The sequence below is a fragment of the Corvus cornix genome, chromosome 17 (assembly GCF_000738735.6).
Source record: "Corvus cornix cornix isolate S_Up_H32 chromosome 17, ASM73873v5, whole genome shotgun sequence".
NCBI lineage: Eukaryota > Metazoa > Chordata > Aves > Passeriformes > Corvidae > Corvus > Corvus cornix.
Window position 1 is genome coordinate 9,234,186 of NC_046346.1, and position 19,273 is coordinate 9,253,458.

The 19,273-nt window shown below is 49.2% G+C and overlaps 1 protein-coding gene across 13 annotated transcripts in view; it reads right to left on the reverse strand.

Annotated features, from left to right (window-relative positions):
- Positions 1-19,273, reverse strand: part of EHMT1 (euchromatic histone lysine methyltransferase 1) — a 116,308-nt gene that overhangs the window by 38,535 nt on the left and 58,500 nt on the right. For 11 of the 13 annotated variants that reach the window (XM_010397611.3, XM_039561527.1, XM_019284987.2 and 8 more), the window contains exons 3-7: positions 12,704-13,257; positions 10,133-10,174; positions 2,992-3,169; positions 1,284-1,420; positions 387-575 (exon numbers count right to left, since the gene is read on the reverse strand). In XM_010397611.3, the coding sequence (XP_010395913.2) occupies positions 387-575; positions 1,284-1,420; positions 2,992-3,169; positions 10,133-10,174; positions 12,704-13,257 (1,100 nt within the window). The remainder of the gene's footprint in view (positions 1-386; positions 576-1,283; positions 1,421-2,991; positions 3,170-10,132; positions 10,175-12,703; positions 13,258-19,273) is intronic. The other 2 variants (XM_039561530.1, XM_039561526.1) reach the window with 1 other exon arrangement.

The following is a 19,273-nucleotide window of genomic DNA, read 5'->3' on the forward strand; positions in this document are numbered from 1 at the left end:
TAAAGTTTCCCAACCAAATTTCAACTTCCTTGATAATCCCAAACCAGCATCATGACTGTATAACGTATCAAAATTTTGGGAAAAACCCTAACTAAATTATTTTAGTGCTTTCCCAAGCAAGATTGGGAAGATGTCTCCTGTTGGTTCAGTGAACCCCAGAACCACACGAGGTGGGGGTTCTGCAAAGTGGATCACAGACCTGTGTAGGGAAGACCCTCACAGGTGCAACAGGAAGCAGGAAATGGTCACCAAAGAGCCTCTCTACCTATGCTGATCCTTCTGTCATCTTGCAGAGGAAAAAACCTAGAAATTAGTTCCATCCATGGCCCTCCTATCCCTGATACCCCAGCAGTGTCCCATCCTGCTCCCCAGGGCATGGAAATCACCTTCCTGGCGTTGTCTGCGTCGGACGCGCTGTCCTTGGAGGTCCTGTTGTCATCCCCAGGGAACACGGCCGCCTGATCTGCTCCGTGATCATCCTCCTCTTCCAGCTCATCCGAGTCCTCCTCTTCAGAGTCCACATCTATGCTCTCCCCGTTCACGTGAGGGCTGCCATCCCCCAGCTCCTTGTCACTCTGCAAGTCGCCCAAGCACACGAGACGCAAAGACAACATCAATTCCTGGGACAGAGCAGCTGGATCCATCCCAGATCTGCTCTGTGCTGGGAGCTCTACAGCTGGCTCTGTGTCCCTTCATGTGTCACCTCACCCTGTTGGACCTGGGGACCACAAGGAGTCATTCCAGACTGCACAGGGCATGAGGGGAGGAGAACCCCACTCAAACATGGAGGGGCAGCTCCACCAGGGGTGCAGGAAAGCTTCCAGGGAATGGAAAGGGAAGTTATATCACATTGGGATTTTTGTATCACTCCTTGAAATCCTAGCACTGCTCTCCTTGCATTTTAAGACCAAAACTTCAGGGCATGGGTCGCAGCAAAAGCAGAATTTAATCAGGGGTGAGTCCCTGTCTAAACTTCTGTAAGTAACCAAGTGTTTTTCTGTACAGCCTCAAGCAGCAACACAAGACCTTGAGAACCAAAACAAAAAGGGGCACGCTTGAAATCTCTCCACTTGCCCAGGATTCACATGCCAGAAGGGGAACACTCACTGGAAAAGGTTTGTTTAGGAGCTGGTATGTGAGCAGCCACTCTGAAGCTGTCATTCCCAAAGCAGCAAAGCTGCACAAAGCAGCACATCCCTGCACCTCCACACGGGTTTGGTGTCTAGAAAAAGGGACATGTGACTGACAACAGACATGTGCAGCGGGCTCAGTGCTGCCCTTACCTTGGCACCCACAGAGGAATGAGTTATGCTCTTAAACATCTCAATCATTGTTCTCTGTTTTAACACTTTGGTCTTTTTCTTGGGAACCAGGCTATAGGTTCCCATTCTCCGTTTTTTCTTCCGAGATACTGCAGCAGCTGGAAGAGAGAAGCAGAAGGAACCCAAAGTTTGCTCAGGAATGAAAAGATGGGATAGAGAGCAGGGGCTGTACTGGAGAGGGATTTTGGACAAAGGCCTGGAGTAACAGGACAAGGGGGAATGGCTTCCCACTGAAACAGAGCAGGGCTGGATGGGAGATTGGGAAGGAATTGTTCCCTGGGAGGGTGGGCAGGCCCTGGCACAGGGTGCCCAGAGCAGCTGGGGCTGCCCCTGGATCCCTGGCAGTGCCCAAGGCCAGGCTGGACATTGGGGCTTGGAGCAGCCTGGGACAGTGGAAGGTGTCCCTGCATAGGGGTCAGAATGGGATGATCTGAAAGGTCCCTTCCAACCCAAACCTTCTGTGATTCTATGAAATCACACTTGAGGGCACGACCTGAGGAAACCTCCCACTCCAACCATCTATTTACAAGTCAAGCAGAGCAGAAGATTACACACACGGATATGCAGACACACAAACAGCTTCCTGCCAGGGCTGCATAGCTTCCCAAACTCTGAGTACCCTCTGCACACTCCTTCTGGCCCCTCCATCACCACACAAATCCTTAAATTATCCTGCATTTGGCCATGCTGCTGATGTTGTAGGAGGCTGAATGGAATCCAATTGCTCAAATTGAGACTGCAAGGCCAACAATACCGACTGACAATGGAAGCAATCTGACAATAACTGAAGAACACAAAAGGAAAAGGCACCTTACATTAAGAGCTGTTTGCCACTTAACCTCATTTCACACCTACTGTGGAAGCCTGTTTGATTCCTTTCACTCTTTAGATTGGGTCTTAATTTGTTAAATCTCCCTCTTGGCCTTCTAATCAAAGCAGACATCACAGCTCCCTGCCTGCTGCTGTCTTTGGTGAATGCCCAGCAGAAGGATGCTTGGTGCAGGCTCTTTTAGGAACAGCCAGCTTCAGCACCACTGGTGTTGTTTGCACTTGCACAGCCTGTCCCTTGAAAGCATTTCTTCATCTTCCATGATAATGAAATTTCACCAAAATTTATGAAGAGACCTCTAAAAAAATTCTGCAAACCAAATTAATTTTATTTATAAGGCTGTAATTCTTGCCAAGCAGCTGTGGTGAGATTCAAAGCCCTTCAGAATTGTTAGAAATCTTCAGAATATCCCAGAGGAAAAAGGGAGTGAAGTGTCCCCTCCAAGGAAAGGTTTTAGCAGAGGCACGAGAGGAGCCTGGCAGAGCACACCTGGGGGACCCTGCATGCCAGGACACAGTGGGGCAGCAAGGACTGCACGGGAAACGCTCCCTTCACTTGGGAGGGGACTTCAGCAGGGGGCTGCAGGGATGTCCCCTGTCCAGCACCCAGAGGGGAGCAGCAGGAGCCTGGGGACACGATTTCTCAGAAGAGACAACTCTGACAGACAAGGGCTGTGGCAGCACAGCAACAGGGAGGGGAACCCTGGAGGGGATTGAGGGGCAAAAAGGTGCTAACAGAGGTTTTAGTCCTTGTTAACCTCCTCATCTCCTCAGCCCCACCCACAGGTTTGGGAGGTGGGTGATGCTGAGGATTAAAACATTCCAACCCTTCCCTTTTTACCTGTCTGCGACTTGGTGGTGGCCACATAGCTCTGGTTCTGAGGTAGTGACTGGTGAAGGCCCGGGAGAGAGGGCAACGACAACGGCTTCACGAAGTCCAGCATGTTCTCAAAGTCCTTCTCCTTGGATTCCTTCTGATCTCTGCTGTCTCTCCCATCTTTGGGGTCTTTACTTGCATGCTGGAAAACAAAAGGCAGTCAAATTGAGTTCCTGCGTTGAATAAGTAATTTTTAAAAAATTAGGAAATGAATTTCAATTCCTTTCTCTCGACCATAATCACTTCCATCTGAAGGCAGGACCCCACATTCCCAGCAGAAGCACACAGCCCCTCCTCCAGCACATCAGGGGGCTTTGCCCAAACACTGCCAGCCTGGCTGAGGTGAGTCCCTCACTGGCTGAAGGCTGTGCTGGTGACAGGTGACCCTGCACAGGTAATGACAAGGAGCAGACCCTGTTTACACAGCTTTGGGTGACTCTGGAAGGGAGGAACCAATGCAACCAATGCACCTGGAACACACCCTGAGTGTGGCTGTCATGCCAAGCAAGCTCAGAACACTCATGGAGAGCTGTTTTGGAGGAGCAGGCAGCAAAGGAAAGGGATCTTTCCTTCTGGACAGCATTTGGCACCATCGAGCCTCAGCAAAGGCTCCCCCCTCTAGCCCAGCACACGACAAACACAGGCAAAGAAGCTCTTTGTGTGACACTGCAGGTGCATCTACAGACACCTGTCCAAGCTGCCCTTAAACCACATATTCCCACTCCAGCTGTTGCTATTCCAAGCCCCAGACAGGCTCCAAGTTCCTGCTGCAAACTACAGGAATTCTGTAGTTGCTCCTGCAGCCCCTCTCAGGCACCACAGCCTCTCACACCTCTGATCTAAGCTTGAACTCAATACAAAGTCTCATCCTGCACCTCTGGTTATGAAAGAAGGGTTCCTGCAGCTCCACAGACAATCATTTAGGCTGGACAAGACCTTTAAGGTCACCAAGTCCAACCATTAACCCAGCAGTACCAAGCCCACAACTAAACCACGTCCCTGAGTGCCATTTCTCAGCTTTTGTTGTTACTTCAATGTTTTCTCCTCTAATTTAGGAAACAATTCCCTTCCTGAGTGTCTAACTCCATTCTGTGTTCCCTAAAAGCCTCAGAGAGGTCCAGCCTGTATTTGTGTTTCCCTTTTCCATCTGTGTTTATTCTTTAAACAGTCATGGTTTAATGGCGCTTTTACTCCTGTGCCTTTCGTGGCAAGTGTGGCAAAGGGAAGTCAAGGTCAGTGCAAGGCCCCTCAGCCCAGCTCACTGAAACATCTTCCTGTTTCAGCCCAGCAAGGAGGTCCCTGGTGAGTGAAAGGAATGAGGGACTTGTCTTTACAAACAAGCTGTGGGCCTGCTGGAAGATAAAACTAGTACTGAGAGATAAAAGAAACAATGGGAAGGATTCCACTGATAGATGAATGGAAAGAAAGAGATTTGTCTTTACAAATAAACTGTAGGTCTGCTGATAAATGAAATTGGATATTGAGAGATGAAAGAAACAATGGGAAGAGCCATAAATTCCATAAGAACTAAAATAAAGGGGGGTTGTACATCAGAAGGGAACCTTAGGTATTAGGCATTTTGGGAAGTCTGCACCTCTCAAGTACCTCAGCCAGTGGGGAAAGAGAGAGGGAAATGCTGCTGGGAAATTGGGATAAAAAGGAGGCTGCGCCCTCCAAAAATCTGAGAGACCCCACGGGAATGCCCCATGGCCTTTCCCTTTATTCGAATAAAGTAACAGGACTCCTCTGTCTCCTTTCTGGACATAAACCTCTGGTGTTGGTGGATTAATTTTCCTGACATGAGCAAAGGAAACACATGGAGGAACCTGAAACAAAGTCACTGCTTGTCCTTCTCTCCCACAGTGTCAACAGCCAGTGGGGTAAAAGCTGCCTCTGCCATGACATTTTACACTGGATTTGTCCTCTGATTTATCCCACAGGTGATCCAGCTGTACAGCAGGCACGTTGGGCAGAGCTGCTCCAGCAAAACAGGAGCACAGGCAGCAGAACACAAGGAAACACTGGGAGAACTGGGATTGTTCAGCCTGGAAAAGTGAAGGCTCTGGGGAGACCTCACTGCGGCCTTCCAGTACCTGAAGGAGCTACAAGAAAGACAGAGACTCTTTACAAGGGCACAGAGTGACAGGACACAGGGAATGGCTTCCCACTGAAACAGAGCAGGGCTGGATGGGATATTAGGAAGGAATTGTTCCCTGGGAGGGTGGGCAGGCCCTGGCACAGGGTGCCCAGAGCAGCTGGGGCTGCCCCTGGATCCCTGGCACTGCCCAAGGCCAGGCTGGACATTGGGGCTTGGAGCAGCCTGGGACAGTGGGAGGTGTCCCTGCCCATGGCAGGGGTGGCACTGGATGAGCTTTAAGGTCCCTTCCAGCCCAAACCATTCCATGATTCCAAGGTTTAAGTGCTGCTCCACTTGCAGGAGAACTCTTCTTACGGGGACCTGTGAAGCAACAGCTGAAAAACCCAAACAGAAAGAGGAATCCAGGCAAAAGCAAGGCTGGAATAAAAAGCAGGAAGCAATAAAAGCACTCAGGTTCAGACAGGCACCCTCAGCCACTGCTCTCAAGCAATGTGACCTTGGGAACAAACTGGGAAGAGGCTGATTCCCCTAATTAGGCTGTGCCACGTGTGTGGTGCTGGCAGAGCCAGGCCAAGCAAAGCTCTAATGATAATCAGAAATGACCCACAGCAAAAGGCCATCAAAGTGCCAATGATTCCTGCATCAAGCCCATAACTTATGGCTCAATTGCCACAGCTTTTCTAAAAAGGGCACCAAGTCTTGGATTAACGATTTCAAAGACGACAAATCCACCACAGCCTTTGATATGTTGTTCCAATGCTTAATTGCTCTCACTGTCAAATAATTAAATGCATCATGCTCTTGCAACTAAATTAAAAAGCCCTGTCTCATCAGAACCTCTCACTCTCAGGAGATACTTATGGACTATGACTAACTGCTGCTTTTTTTTTAAACTTCCTCCTCAATAATTTTAAAAGAATGAGCAAATTAAGTGCCCATAGGATCATCTGCTGGACCTCGGATCACTCCTGAGTCTGCTCCCAGTTGTTCCACCCCTTAAAAAATGCACGTCAGGAGTGCAGGGTACAGTATGCCAAGAATAGTCTCAACAACACTATTTATACCTCTGAAAAGTCCTGAGTTTATAGATCTAAAGGTTAACAGTAACTGTGGGCTACAAATTATTCTGAGAATTCCCAAGTTCCAAATGCCTTCCATTTCTAACTTAAAATTAGAAAAATGAGCTTGGGACAGGCAGATCTGACACAAGTGTAAACAAGGGCTGCACTTTGTGTCCTGTAAGTGCAGGGTTTTGCAACTGGTCTCTGATAAAAGGTGCTGTTACTCCAAAAACATCAGGAATTCATATTCAGGACGTGCCAGGCTGTTTGAAAGAATACAAACCAAATTTTAAATTAAAAAGTAGTATGCTATTAGCTTGGGGTTTTTTTTTCCCTCTGTAATTACAACACAGAAATAAATTTAAAATCTTCAACAGGCTGCATGACAACTGCTAAATGTGACTGCTTCATGGCAATTCTGGTCAAAGTTTTTTTAAATTAAATTGAGTCTTGTGAGATAAAGATTTACTTGGAGGCATGTGCAACAATGGTAAAGAGCAAGAATTCCCAGAAAGAGGTGAAGAGATCTCTCATGTGTGTGTGTATATATATATATATATATACACATTAAAAAATGTTCCATCTAAGGATTGTAATAAAAAGGATCAGCATGAATTTTTATACACCCATAGTCAGTCCTCTCACCACCCTTCCTGGTTCTCAGCTACATAAAACAGTTCCATCTTTGCTGTTCTTACTAACAGGTTTTACCCACAGTTTGAGAGAAGTACTGAGAGCAGAATCCCATGCAAAGGAAACTCCAGGATGCAGTTTGAGCTCCCCATGGGCACATGTTGTCCTAACCCCACACGTGTGGGCCACTGGAGGCCAAGAAAGGACTATAAATGAGAGAGAAAAAGAAACTGCAACAGCAACATCTTCATTTCTTGCAGCTTCTCATGTGGTATCAGCTCATCCTCTGCAAAAGACTGTAAAGTCACAATTTCATGTTGGGAATAGTGAAGAAGGTGGGCAGATGTTCCAACAAATGCTTGTGCCTGCAAACAGCAAACATGGGAACACCACTTTGTCCAACCCCCTTGTGAGAAATACAGCCAAGAAATCTGCTTAGACTGGGGCAAGAACACAACATTCGATGTGTTTACAAAAATTAAACTCAAGTGCTGTCTACATTTTAATGGGATCGACCACATTTGTATCACTGGCACAGAAGTTCCCAATAGCAGCAGGGAGAAGTTACTAAGAATGGCAAAAGATAGAGTACCCTCAGTTGTTTTGGTTTTTTTCCTGAAAGCAAAACTACAGAACAAACCAACCTCTGTAATGGATCCCTGTGCTGGCTCCCTAAACCCCACGTGGCATTTTTCCCACTGCTCAGCATCTAAAGGGTTTTTCCATTACCAGAATCAGCAGGCTGGGAGAGAAACCAGAGTGTTGATGGAAGAACACAAACACAGGTCCTGCCTGGGAGCAGGGCAGCTCTTAGCCCTTTGCAGAAGGGCTCTTTAGGCCTGAAACCACCTCAGGCTTAGATTACACGCTCCCTTATCTCTCTTCTTTGCAGGACTTGCATCTCCAGCACAGAACGAGCTGTAAACCAGAGCTGTAAACCAGAGCCAACCGGGCAGGAGGAGTGAGGTGACCAGCACTGCCACTGGGAACAGGGCAGCTGCCAGGGAGCAGCTCAGCCTCTCCATCCATCAGGCACAGGGTGAGGAGATTTGTACCAAGGCGCTGCCTTTGAAGAGCACAAAGCAGCAGCTCCCGGGGGATCCGCCTCTAACAACTGGTGAGTGGTGGTTAAGCAAGAAATATCAGTCTGCTATAAAAAATTGATCACAAGCAGATGATAGGAGCGGTAGTGGTGCTGCTCTGCCTTTGCTCTGCTGCTGTAGGATTGTGTTTTTCACTGCTGAATTTCAGGAGCCTGATCAAGTCTTGCTTGGAGCAACAAACCTGCAAGGCTTTGGTCTTAGTCTAGATCAGACCAGCTGCAAGGCTGATCCACCTTTCATCTGCTGATTAACATGTGCCCATTAGAGGGGGGATTCCACTGAGACTTGATTGCAACTGCACTGATCTTAGTGCAGTCATGTATCTACATAAAAACATAATTTGGGCAGCCAGGTAGACTGAGCTTAAGCGTAGCTGTTCCCCCAAACCTGCATTCAATGTGTTTCTGAAGCAGAGCACTCAGGGCTGTGGGATCTCATCCCTGTCCCCTCCTGCACCAAGCAGCTCCAAGGCAAGGGAGTGTCACACATCAGTCAAAACGAAACAGGGGAGCCCAAGCTAGATGTGACACCAGGGCTCCTGACAGAAATAAACTCCTCTGCTGGGGCCAGGGCCGTTATTTCTGTGGGCTGTGGTCAGAGCTGGGGCAGCACCTCCAGCCAGCACGGCCGCCTCAGCAGCACCAGCACAACCGGTTAAATATTGAATTAAATGTACTGCACAACAGCCCTCATTCTCACTTCCCTCTACAGCAACCCCTCTGTATAAGAAGCCCAGTGGCAACCTTGCCACTCCTGAAGGAGATTTTCCATCAGGGAAGATGGTGAAGGGTCTGGAGGGGCCCATGAGGAGCAGCTGAGGGCACTGGGATTGTTCAGCTGGAGCAGACTGAGGGCAGAGCTCCCCGGGGGCTGCAGCTCCTCCCGAGGGGCAGCTCCGATCTCTGCTCCTGGGCCAGGGACAGCACCCAGGGAGCGGCTGGAGCTGGGCCAGGGCAGGCTCAGGCTGAGAGCAGGGAAAGGTTCTTCCCCCAGAGGGTGCTGGGCACTGCCCAGGCTCCCCAGGGAATGGGCACGGCCCCGAGGCTGCCAGAGCTCCAGGAGCGTTTGGACAGCGCTGCCAGGGATGCCCAGGGTGGGGCTGTTGGGGGGGCTGGGCAGGGCCAGAGGTTGGACTGGATGATCCTGGTGGGTCCCTTCCAGCTCAGGATATTTTGTGATTCCATGGCATTTAACTCTGCCCAAGCTCACACTGATGGATTTCACACTTTCAGTCCCGTGGAGCACACCTGGATACCCATCTGGAGGGGGTCCTGGATGCACCTTCTCAGTCCTCCCCAAGGACACAACATCCCCATTACCATCACCCCATTAGGCCCTGCCCTTTTGCTTTACGTTTGCTGCACACGGGAGGGTCAGAGCTCTCTGAGCAATCCCAGACCCCTGCAATTCCCCAGCTGCCACCTGCCTGGCCTCGAGAGACGGGCACAGGGTGTTCTCAGGCCAGGTGTTCTCCCGCAGAGCAGCCCCAGCCCAGGCAGGTGAGCACAGCAGCACCTGTGTGCACACACAAAGGAGGAAGTTTAAAAGCTCTGGGATCAGGAATTTAAAGGAATAGTTTGATGAATATTGGTAGAAAGACCAACATAAGCAAAGCATCTCCTGCTCCATGCTCTTCCTCCCAGTCCACATTGTCTCCCCAGTTAATCTGGTACCTGGCATTTTAGGGATGTGGCCCACTGTGCATCAGGCCAAAACACTCATTTAAAGGATTTTTGCACTATTTCCTGACCCAATCCTCTGCACAGCATAAAAAAATACCACCAGAGACACACACCCCAAACTCCAGCCTTGTGGTCACCAAGGAAAGGGAACACAACCTGGGATTCCCAATTCAGACACCTGCTCCTCTGGGATGCTCTCACTCCCTTTATCATCCTTTATCCCTTATGTTTTCCTGATGTTAAGCTCAGAAACTGTGGTTTCCAAGCAGGAGGGGCCTTCTCCAAGCACAGGACACACACACAGACACACACTTGCCTTTCAGTCTGTGGCCTGGCCCTGGGAACTTTTGGGTACTTAACAGGGTTGTAAAATGGATTAGGAGTGAAAGAAAGATTCCTCCAAAAGGTGCAATGCTTGTGTGACTGCTCTGTTCAGAAGGGGAGCAGAAATGATGCTGTCAACAACTCTGCCGAGGTCTCTGTTCAAAAACCACCTTAACATGCGACAACATCAATTAAAATTGTCACCTGTTTCAGATTCAGCTTCAATCCCAATTCAGGAAGCAACTCCTAAACAGAGAAAAAGCTCGTTAAATTGGTGAGAAAATTCTCTTCTTCCTTTCAGAGACCAATTCATGTGTGCAGGAAAAGGCTACCAAGGTCCCCTGGCAGCTATTGGATTACAGAAAACAATTTTTTGGCCCCAGTGGGTTTCTGCAGGAACCAGGGGGAACAAATGTTCACACTTTGCAGGCAGCAAAATACCTTCCTCCCCTCCTCCTCCCGGGCAGAACAGTTCTGCAAGAACAGTTTCACCAAGAAAACAACAATGCTCTAAAAAATACTAGCCAAGCAAACTTCCTCTGTAATATCAGCTTCTGGGTGATTTCCACAATTTATTTCCTGGGATACAGCACCTGATTTCATGGTAGTTTTGAAGGGGAAAGGTGTGAAGGTTGGTGCAGGAAAAGCTCCTGAGCTGCTGGGCTGAGGAGCCTCCTCTAAGCAGTTCAACAAAGAAATAATCGGGATAGAAAAATGACAACTACCAAGGACTCTGCTGCTCCAAAGAAAATAGCATGTAAATTCCAGAGACAATGGGGGAAAATGAGGTAGTAATTATCAGGAAGGCTGAACACAACAGATGTTTCATTGTCTTGCAGAACTGAGATCAAATCTTGGGTTCCCATTCAGCTGCAGAGGCTTGAGCTGAGAACATAGGAACAACCTCTTCTCACCACCCTTCCTGGGAATGTTGCTTCTCTCCCTATTTTAAGCCCAAGGCAAATGGCCAGAGGAGCTCAGGACAGGCTGTGTACCTTCTAGAGCAGCCCAACAATTGCAGGCTTTGGGTTTCTGAAGCTGCTTTTGTCCTGTGAGCAAATTAGGATCAGCAGCACCATCCCAGCGAGCCACGTCCCAGCACTCCCAGAGCTCCTGAACACCACACGGCACTTCCCAGACACAAACCTTGAAGCCCAAGGGGCTGAATATAAATATTCTTCTGATGTATCATAAAATATGAATGAGGAAAACACTCCCTCCTAATCTAGCAGTCGCCTTTTAGGCGGGAATTGCCTCTTTCAATTGCTCAGCCCCATGGGATCTGTGTGTGTTAAATTCCACAAGGGTCTGGGAGTTTGCCCGGCCTAATTCCAGTGCACAACTGGGGGCTGGAGGCAGTTTGGGCTGCAAAGCCTTCCTTGGGTGAGAGATATCCTCACGGGAGATTTATGGCAGCTGGGCTTCCCTGTGCAAGCCAGGACGCACAGCCGGGGTGAGAGCAGAGAATTCAAATACGGCCAGGGGAAGGCAGAGGGGAAATGAGTGGCTGGGGAGGGCTGGCTGGAAATCCTGGCAGGCAGGTGTGGTTTCTGCCCCTCTCCCAAGCCTGGTGCCCACAGGTTTGTGATCTTGCTGTGCTCTTTGGACTCCCAGCTGCTTCCGGAGGCACAGGTGGTGCCGCAGCCAAGAGACCTTTCCCCATCTGGGGCTGGCAAGGTGCCACCCTTCTCTTTTCCCTTTTTTCTCTCTCTTTCCCTGCTCCAGACCACAGGGACTCACAGCTTTGAGCCCTTCACACCACACCACTGCTGTGCTATGATGTGGGAGGCATCTGAGGGCCACTTTGGATCTGCTGCATCACAGCACCAATCCATCCCAGAGAACCCACCAAGGCTGCAGCAGCTCCCATGCGTTTCTGGGAATGACTCCCATGGCTAATCCTTCCCTTGACCCAAAGGCCAGTCTCCCTCCACCCTCAGGCACAGCACAGAGAGAGGGTTGAGCTCACTGTAGTCACATAAAGCATCTCTGGGATGAAAACCAACTGCTTGTAGTGGAGATCTGCCTGTTGCAGGATCTATTCCCTGCCTCTGGCAAAGAACAAAAAATAACCAAACCTGTCCCATGACAAAGCAAGGCCCATTTCTGCCCTCCCCTCTATGACATGAATGCACCAAATGACACCTCCTTACACCTCCCAAAAAAAAGCAGGGCTCTGCTTTATTGAGTGATGGTAAATCCACTCCTAAGGATTCTGGAGAGAACATTTCCCAGCATGGAGAGAAATCATCATCTGCTTTAGCCCTATAATGATTCCTACAGCAATGCAATCAAGCTGCCTAACAGATCAGCTCCTTGACAGCTTCCAAGCTTAGGAGGAGCCTCAAGTTTACATGCTATGCTTAATTTCCTTTGGGTCGACCTTAGAAGAAATCTAATTTGTTTCACAAGCAGCTCTGGATGTCAGCAGAGGCTGATGAGCAATAGAGCCATGAGAGAAAGGCCATTTAGTGTCTCACATAGATCTGTTGGAGGAGGCAATTGATCAATTATATATTTAGAAACACACTGGGGACAGGAGCTGGTGGGGGCCATGTGACCATCTATTTTAACATCTCTGTCTGTCTGTAGGAAGAGAAAAAATTAAAATAAATAAATATATATATATATAAATATATAAAATAAAAAACCAATCCACTCAGTGGGCAAGCTCTGAATGCCACGTGTTGCCATGCAGCCAGGTATCCCTCACACCCCCAGAGAAAGCCAAGAGCAAGCCCAGCAGCAGCACTGGGTGCTGGGCAGGTACATTACCAGGCTGGGGGTGGGTTTAGGCATTGTCTTCCGTGCTCGGTGGACCTTGACTTCAGCGTTAGCAGCGGGGCCTTTTTTAGCATCCGTGTCCTTACTGCCCTCCCCGAGCTTGCTTGGCATCGTGGCTTGGAGCTGGGCAAAGGACCCCACAGTCCTGCCTTTGCCTGCTCCTCCAGGCAGGGTTTTTGCAGCGTGGCCAGTGAGAGAAGCAAAGCTGGTAGTCCTTAGAGGCTGCTCCTGTGCCATCTGCTTGGTTAGGATATATCCATTGCTCCCTGTGACTGAAGTCTGTGTGAAGTCATTTGCTTTCAGATGGTTTTGCTTCCCAGGCTCGCCGTCCCGCTCCGAAATGCCGTTCTCTGCTATCCTATTTAATTTAGTAGTAGAGTCCTGCTGGCTCACTTTCGTGTTGTCCTGAGTGTTTTTCGCTGGGTTTGGGTGGCCCCCACCCTCGCTGTGCTCACAGGAACCGTTGGTTTCCCCGTCTACTGCCATTTTTGGTTCCCCCACTTGCTTTTCTGTAGCACTTTCATCTGCAGCCATGGCATTAAACCCTGGAGGGAGAGGGAGGACAGGGAGGAAGAGAGGAGAAAAGGGTCACAAGTGGTATTGAAACTCCCAGGAGGAGATACAGCTACTCACAGTGTAAGAGCAGCCCTCTCCTCCAGCAGCCTGCCTGATGTAGATCACAGAATCCCAGAACATTTAGGGTTGGGAAAGACCTGCAAGACCATCCAACCATGGATCAACCACCACCACCACATCAACTAAAGCACAGCACTGAGTGTCAGGTTGTTCCCTCACTCACGTGCCCGGCCCTCCTGGATCCTCACACGGTGACATTTGGGGTGGGTGGCCCAGGTGACAGCAGTGCACTCACTCCCACTTGCCATTTATTCCCAACAACGGATTTCTCAAGGTAAATATTATCTCTGGCTTTTCCAATAACTGCATTTATTGGACCATATGTCAACAGCTCGCCTGGCAAACAAAACTCTGCCCCATCTTGCATCCCGATCTCTGGCAAAGCCCTTCCCAGAGCCACAATAACATGGAAAAGCTTTGCTGGTAGAGCTGTCCCTGTGAGCTTTTGTGGCACAGACACAGCCCAGCAGCCAAATGACCACATCAGGGCTCTGCTGCTGCAGGGAACATCACAAGGAATAACTCCCTGGCTGTCCCAGCTCTCCTGGGAATGTTGTTCAGTGGGAATTGGCTCTTTCAGCACGACAAAGCACGACAGGACCAGGATTCGTGGTGTCATTTCAGAGGTAACAGCAGGAGTAAACACAGGAGTGAAGCGTGGTAAATGCATTTCTTGATTAAAATAGTTCTATGATTCAAATGCAGCAAGGTTTTCATAGCCTGACAGAGCTCATGCTCAACAATGCCCATGTAAAACATTCCTTTTCCTTCCCTTCCAAACACTTCCCTGCTCCCCCATCAATGATTTCATCCTATCAAAGATTTCAGATCCAAGCTGAAAAAAATCCGACTATGAATGTCATGTACTGGCAGGAAAGTTTCTGACACGACAAACCAGCAGCTCCCCAGGCAACCAGGAGCGATAACAATTCACTGGCACGCTCAGTGCAATGATTACATCAACCTGCTGTTAGGGATTCCTTGGCTTGTTTTCCTTCCAGAGACCAGACAGTCATGAAAAGAAACACAAGAACTGTCAGAGCAGGGGGGATTGATTCAATCCAGCTCCCACCAAAGCAATTTTCACCTGCAGGATCCAAAGAGCCTGGAGTCACACTGGATGAGCGCCAGACCACTGGGTATCAGCACCTCATTTCACACTGCCCTTGAAGCACAAACAGGCAAGGAAAACATTCTGAATCCCAGAATCTAGGTTGGAAAAGACCTCTAAGACCATCGAGTCCAACCTGTGACCAACCCCCACCTTGTCACCCAGGCCAGAGCACTGAGTGCCACGTCCAGGTGTTCCTTGGACACCTCCAGGGATGGGGACTCCAAACCTTCCTGAGCAGCCCATTCCAGGGAAGAAATTCCTGCTGCTGTCCACTCTGAGCCTGCCCTGGCCCAGCCTGAGGCCGTTCCCTCTCCTCCTGTCCCTGTTCCCTGCGAGCAGAGCCCGACCCCCCCGGCTGCCCCCTCCTGTCAGGGACTTGTGCAGAGCCACAAGGTCCCCCCTGAGCCTCCTCTGCTCCAGGCTGAGCCCCTTTCCCAGCTCCCTCAGCCTCTCCTGGGGCTCCAGCCCCTTTCCCAGCTCCCTCAGCTGCTGCTCATAGGACTCACAAATGTCTCTTCTGACCTGGCAAAACCTGGTGCCAGGCTAAAGCATGAAGGACCACCAGGATCCTGGGATGCCAAGCCCAGCATGCCTGGGCTGACTCTGCAAAGCTGAGCTCCAAGCACAGGCAGCTCCCTGCAAAGGTCAGCAGGGAGGAGACCCAGCACTGCACAGCTCACCAGAACAGCTCCTCCCAAAACCCACCCAAATTCTCTTTCCACTTCCACTGGGAAAAAGAAATCTCCTCCTTTTTCCACCCTTTTTTAATGCATTTGTTTAGTCCATTTCAATCATGGAATCACTGAGTATCCCGAGCTGGAAAGGACCCACCAGGATCATCCAGTCCAACCCTGGCCCTGCACAGACCCCCCAACAGCCCCACCCTGGGCATCCCTGGCAGCGCTGTCCAAACGCTCCTGCAGCTCTGGCAGCCTCGGGGCTGTGCCCATTCCCTGGGGAGCCTGGGCAGTGCCCAGCACCCTCTGGGGGAAGAACCTTTCCCTGATATTTAACACCTCCTTCCCACTGGGTTGACCTGAAAGATTTGGGTACGATTCCTGCCCAAACAGCACTGGCAGCTCTAGATTCTAAAAGTGATGCATTCCAGTATCTCAATCTTTTATTCCCGAAACTTCCTGGGTTTTGGTTCCCATCTGAGATTTAAAGACATTTCCAGCAAACTGAAAGCCTTCTTAGGCCTGGTCAGTAGATGGAGCATCCAATGGACACACAGTCCCATGGTCACTGCTGAACTCTCACCAGGCTCTGCCCAGGGGGTATCAAAGACCTCTTGCAGCATCCGACCCCTCCAGCCTCATCCTGCTCATCAGTTAAGAGGGGGACAGTCCCACTGATGCTCTGATTTCCAGCTGAAAGCCACAGATGTTGGCACAAAGCATCTTTCCAGACACATCTGGAAAGTCTCTTCAAACCCTGAGTGCTCACTTTTCCCTGGGGATCAGCTCTGGCCATTTCTCCTGATGTGACACCTGCACTAAGAGATTCATTCCCCCTAATTCCAGGCAGCCCAGGCTGGGATTGCCTCCCATGTGGCCCCTGCTGGCTCACAGCATCCAGAGAGAGCTCCAAAGCATTCAAAAATCGCTCACCAGTGCTCTCTGGAGCACACAGAGACACAAACCCCACCTGCAGGAGCAGTGATTGAAGGTTCTCCAAGCAGGATTTGATGTTATCACCTCCACCTGCTCCCTCTCACACCACCCAGACCCCCCTGTGCACAGAAAGAGGCACAAGGGTTTGGTTTTGATAGCTACAACTCTGAGAGAAGATAAAGTGCTCCTTTTTTTGCTGTTTTATTTAACTATTTGACAAGCTGTGGGCAGAGGGAGCCACAACTATGCCTTTATTCTTTCAATTCTTGTTTCTCTTTCTGCATTCAGTGTCTTTAAAAGGCCATTAAAGCAATTATTGCAGCAAAGTCAGTGCCAGGAAAAAAAAAAAAAACAAAACAACAAAAAATAAGATCTCTAACCACAGCTGGAGGTTTCTAGAGCTCAGCTTTAGGCACCTGGCTGAATGAAGCCTTCAATATTTGTTGATTTAAATACTGTGCTCTCCCACCAGAGCAGTCAAATAACCTCAGTGGCTGACTGTGAGATAAACTGAATAAGCAGAGGGCAAGAATTGCTCTACCTGCCATGAAGACAACCAAAACAATGTGAATTAGAGCATTGCCCTGGGGAAAAAGTAACTGCATTACTCCAGAAAGCATCACGGGCTTTATGAAAAATCCATGAGGCTAAAATTAAAATCACACACACACACACACTTATTTCACTTATTGTGAAATGCAATCTGACTGACTGTGGAAGTGGCATCAGTCCCCTATAAACAGGCACCAGCCTTCCCACCCTGTGTGAGCAGAGATTTGATGAAACAGAGAGATGGAACTTCATAGCAGAGGGCAGGGACGGAATAGGAAGAGAAACCGTGTCCCCCTCCAGCCTCCAACAAGTCTGAGACACCGCAGGCAGGACCTTCCCTTTGTTTGGGGAAAAATCCTCTCCATTTTCCCACTCCCTCTTCTGGCAGCACTAAAATCCATGAATAGTTTGGAATGGCTTTGTTTTCTACACACTGAGCTCCTGCAAGAAGCACCACCCCATTGTCCCAAATTTGAACACAAGTTAAAGAGCTGCCCACAGAGAACCAGTTATGTCAGGAGCTGCATCACTTAATTTCTGTGGCCAACTCAAGTGAGCTGGTCTGGTTTTCCCAACCAAAACACCTGATCTGGTAAGAGGAGAACAGGAATTGCCATCCCAGGCTTGGCTCCAGCTCCACTGGCACTCCGTGTGCTCCATCCCCGTGTGACAGGACACGTCTGCAGCTCTGACCACGCTCAGCAAGCCTCAGGTTCACCGAGGGCACCTGCACAGCACTGCTGAATAGACAAAACTCAACATATTTTACAGCCTGGCTGAACTGTGGCCCGCAGACAGGGATGGGAACACAAACCAGAGCCAGCAGGTGCCTCACAATGACAATTCACTGAATGAAGCAGCCCACAGAAGCTCTTCAGCAGCTCCAGACACCTAAAGAAATGTTTCCTCCTGACGTGGCCTTTTCATCCCCCCCTTTTCCATTCCCAAAAAGAAGCTTCACTGAAAACCTGCTAAAATCCTCATTTCAACTACACCTCGTGGTAGTGAGTTCTCACCTTGAAAACGCTGCTCAGCTGCTTTTCTGCTCCTGTGCCACAAGTGCAAGGGAATTATAAAACTAAAGTTGGTACTTCTCTAAAACTTTGTGACTTTACAGCTCTCATCCCTTCTAAGTAGGCCAAAACGAGGTTTTCTCCACATTCAGTTTTCTCTCCCACTCATTCACTGCTCTTTAACCTACAACCATCCTTTCTTTAATTAAAAAGAAATAAAAGGTAGGAAGCTCTAGCCTGCATCCATGAAGTGTAACCTTATTAATTAGAAGCATCCCGGTGTTTTCAAAGCTCCTTTAGGCATCCCCAGTGCCAGATGCAACAGGAAAAGCTTCTCCCATGGACCCCAACACTGCCTGAATGTCCATCTGAGCCTGGATTCATTTAAAACGCAGGTAATGTGCCCAAGAGATTTACTGGTGGTGTTTGAAGTTGATACCAAGTTGGCACAAACTTCAGTAAAAACATCATTTAGGGGCTGGGTATGTTCTAGAAACACAAGCAGTTTAAGACTCAGGAAGTTGGGCTATTCCATTATCCCCATGACTCCACGTGGCAAAAAGAATACCCAATAATAAATTTAAATCCCTCCTCTGAGTTACCAACCCCCTGAGAGCACTGCAGAGCTCCCAGCCCTGCCCAGGCTCAAGCAGAAGGGTCAGGCTCAAGTTTTCTTCTCAGAATATCACAGTCATTCAAAATGGAATTAAAATTGCCCTGAAGAAAACAGACTCTGGTGAAGAGAAGCCAAGACAGGATGAGACCACCTCATCTAATTTTAGGTGTCAGACTTCAGGGTGTCCCTAAGCCACTGCTGCAACCAAAGGAGAGAAGCCAACAGCTCAAAAGCAGCCCAGGCTGACTTTAGACATCTTTGGACAAACTCACCCCTGCCTGGACCATGTCCAACCTGCCTGCTACCATGGATAAGCAGAAACAAGCTGGATTAATTCAGAATTAGAATAGTAACTTCAAAAAAAGCCCTAAATTAGGTAAAATTAAACCCACCTCTGCTCTCCCAGCCCAGACATCCTTTCTTTGCTGTCTTTGCCTGCTGGGGTTTCCAGCCCTTTCAGCAGAGCCAGACCTGGCTCCAGTCCTGCCCTAGAGCTTGCCAGAGCTGGGTCCAGCCTGCCAAAACTTATCTGTGGGCAGAGGCTGTCTAACAGATGTGTTACTGTCCCCACCAGCCATCCTGGCCACAGCTGGAGGGGACACCATCACCTCTGTGGGGACCCAAGGGGACGATCACCCACCAGAAACTTCCCGTCTGGGGCAGGCCAGGTATCAACTCCAAACTCAGTGTAATTCTGACAATGTTCTGAAAAATGTAAAGGCTTAAATGTATTTTTAAAGTTTGGAGTTCACTGCTCAGTGAGACAAAATAAGAAAAATATGCAAGCGTTAGGAGCCCTTGTACTCCAGGCCAAACTGCTGCCACCAGGTCTGAGGGAAAAGGGAGAGAGGAAGAAAAGAAACAGAAATAAAAAATTATTCTCCAACAAATGCACTATTATCTGATCTGGAACTTTTACACATTTTTCTGAGTATCTTGGTGCTGAGCTCTGGTGGAGGCAAGACACTCTGCCCATGGGATTTTCCATGCCTTTCCAGAGCCCCCAGCACAGAGCCC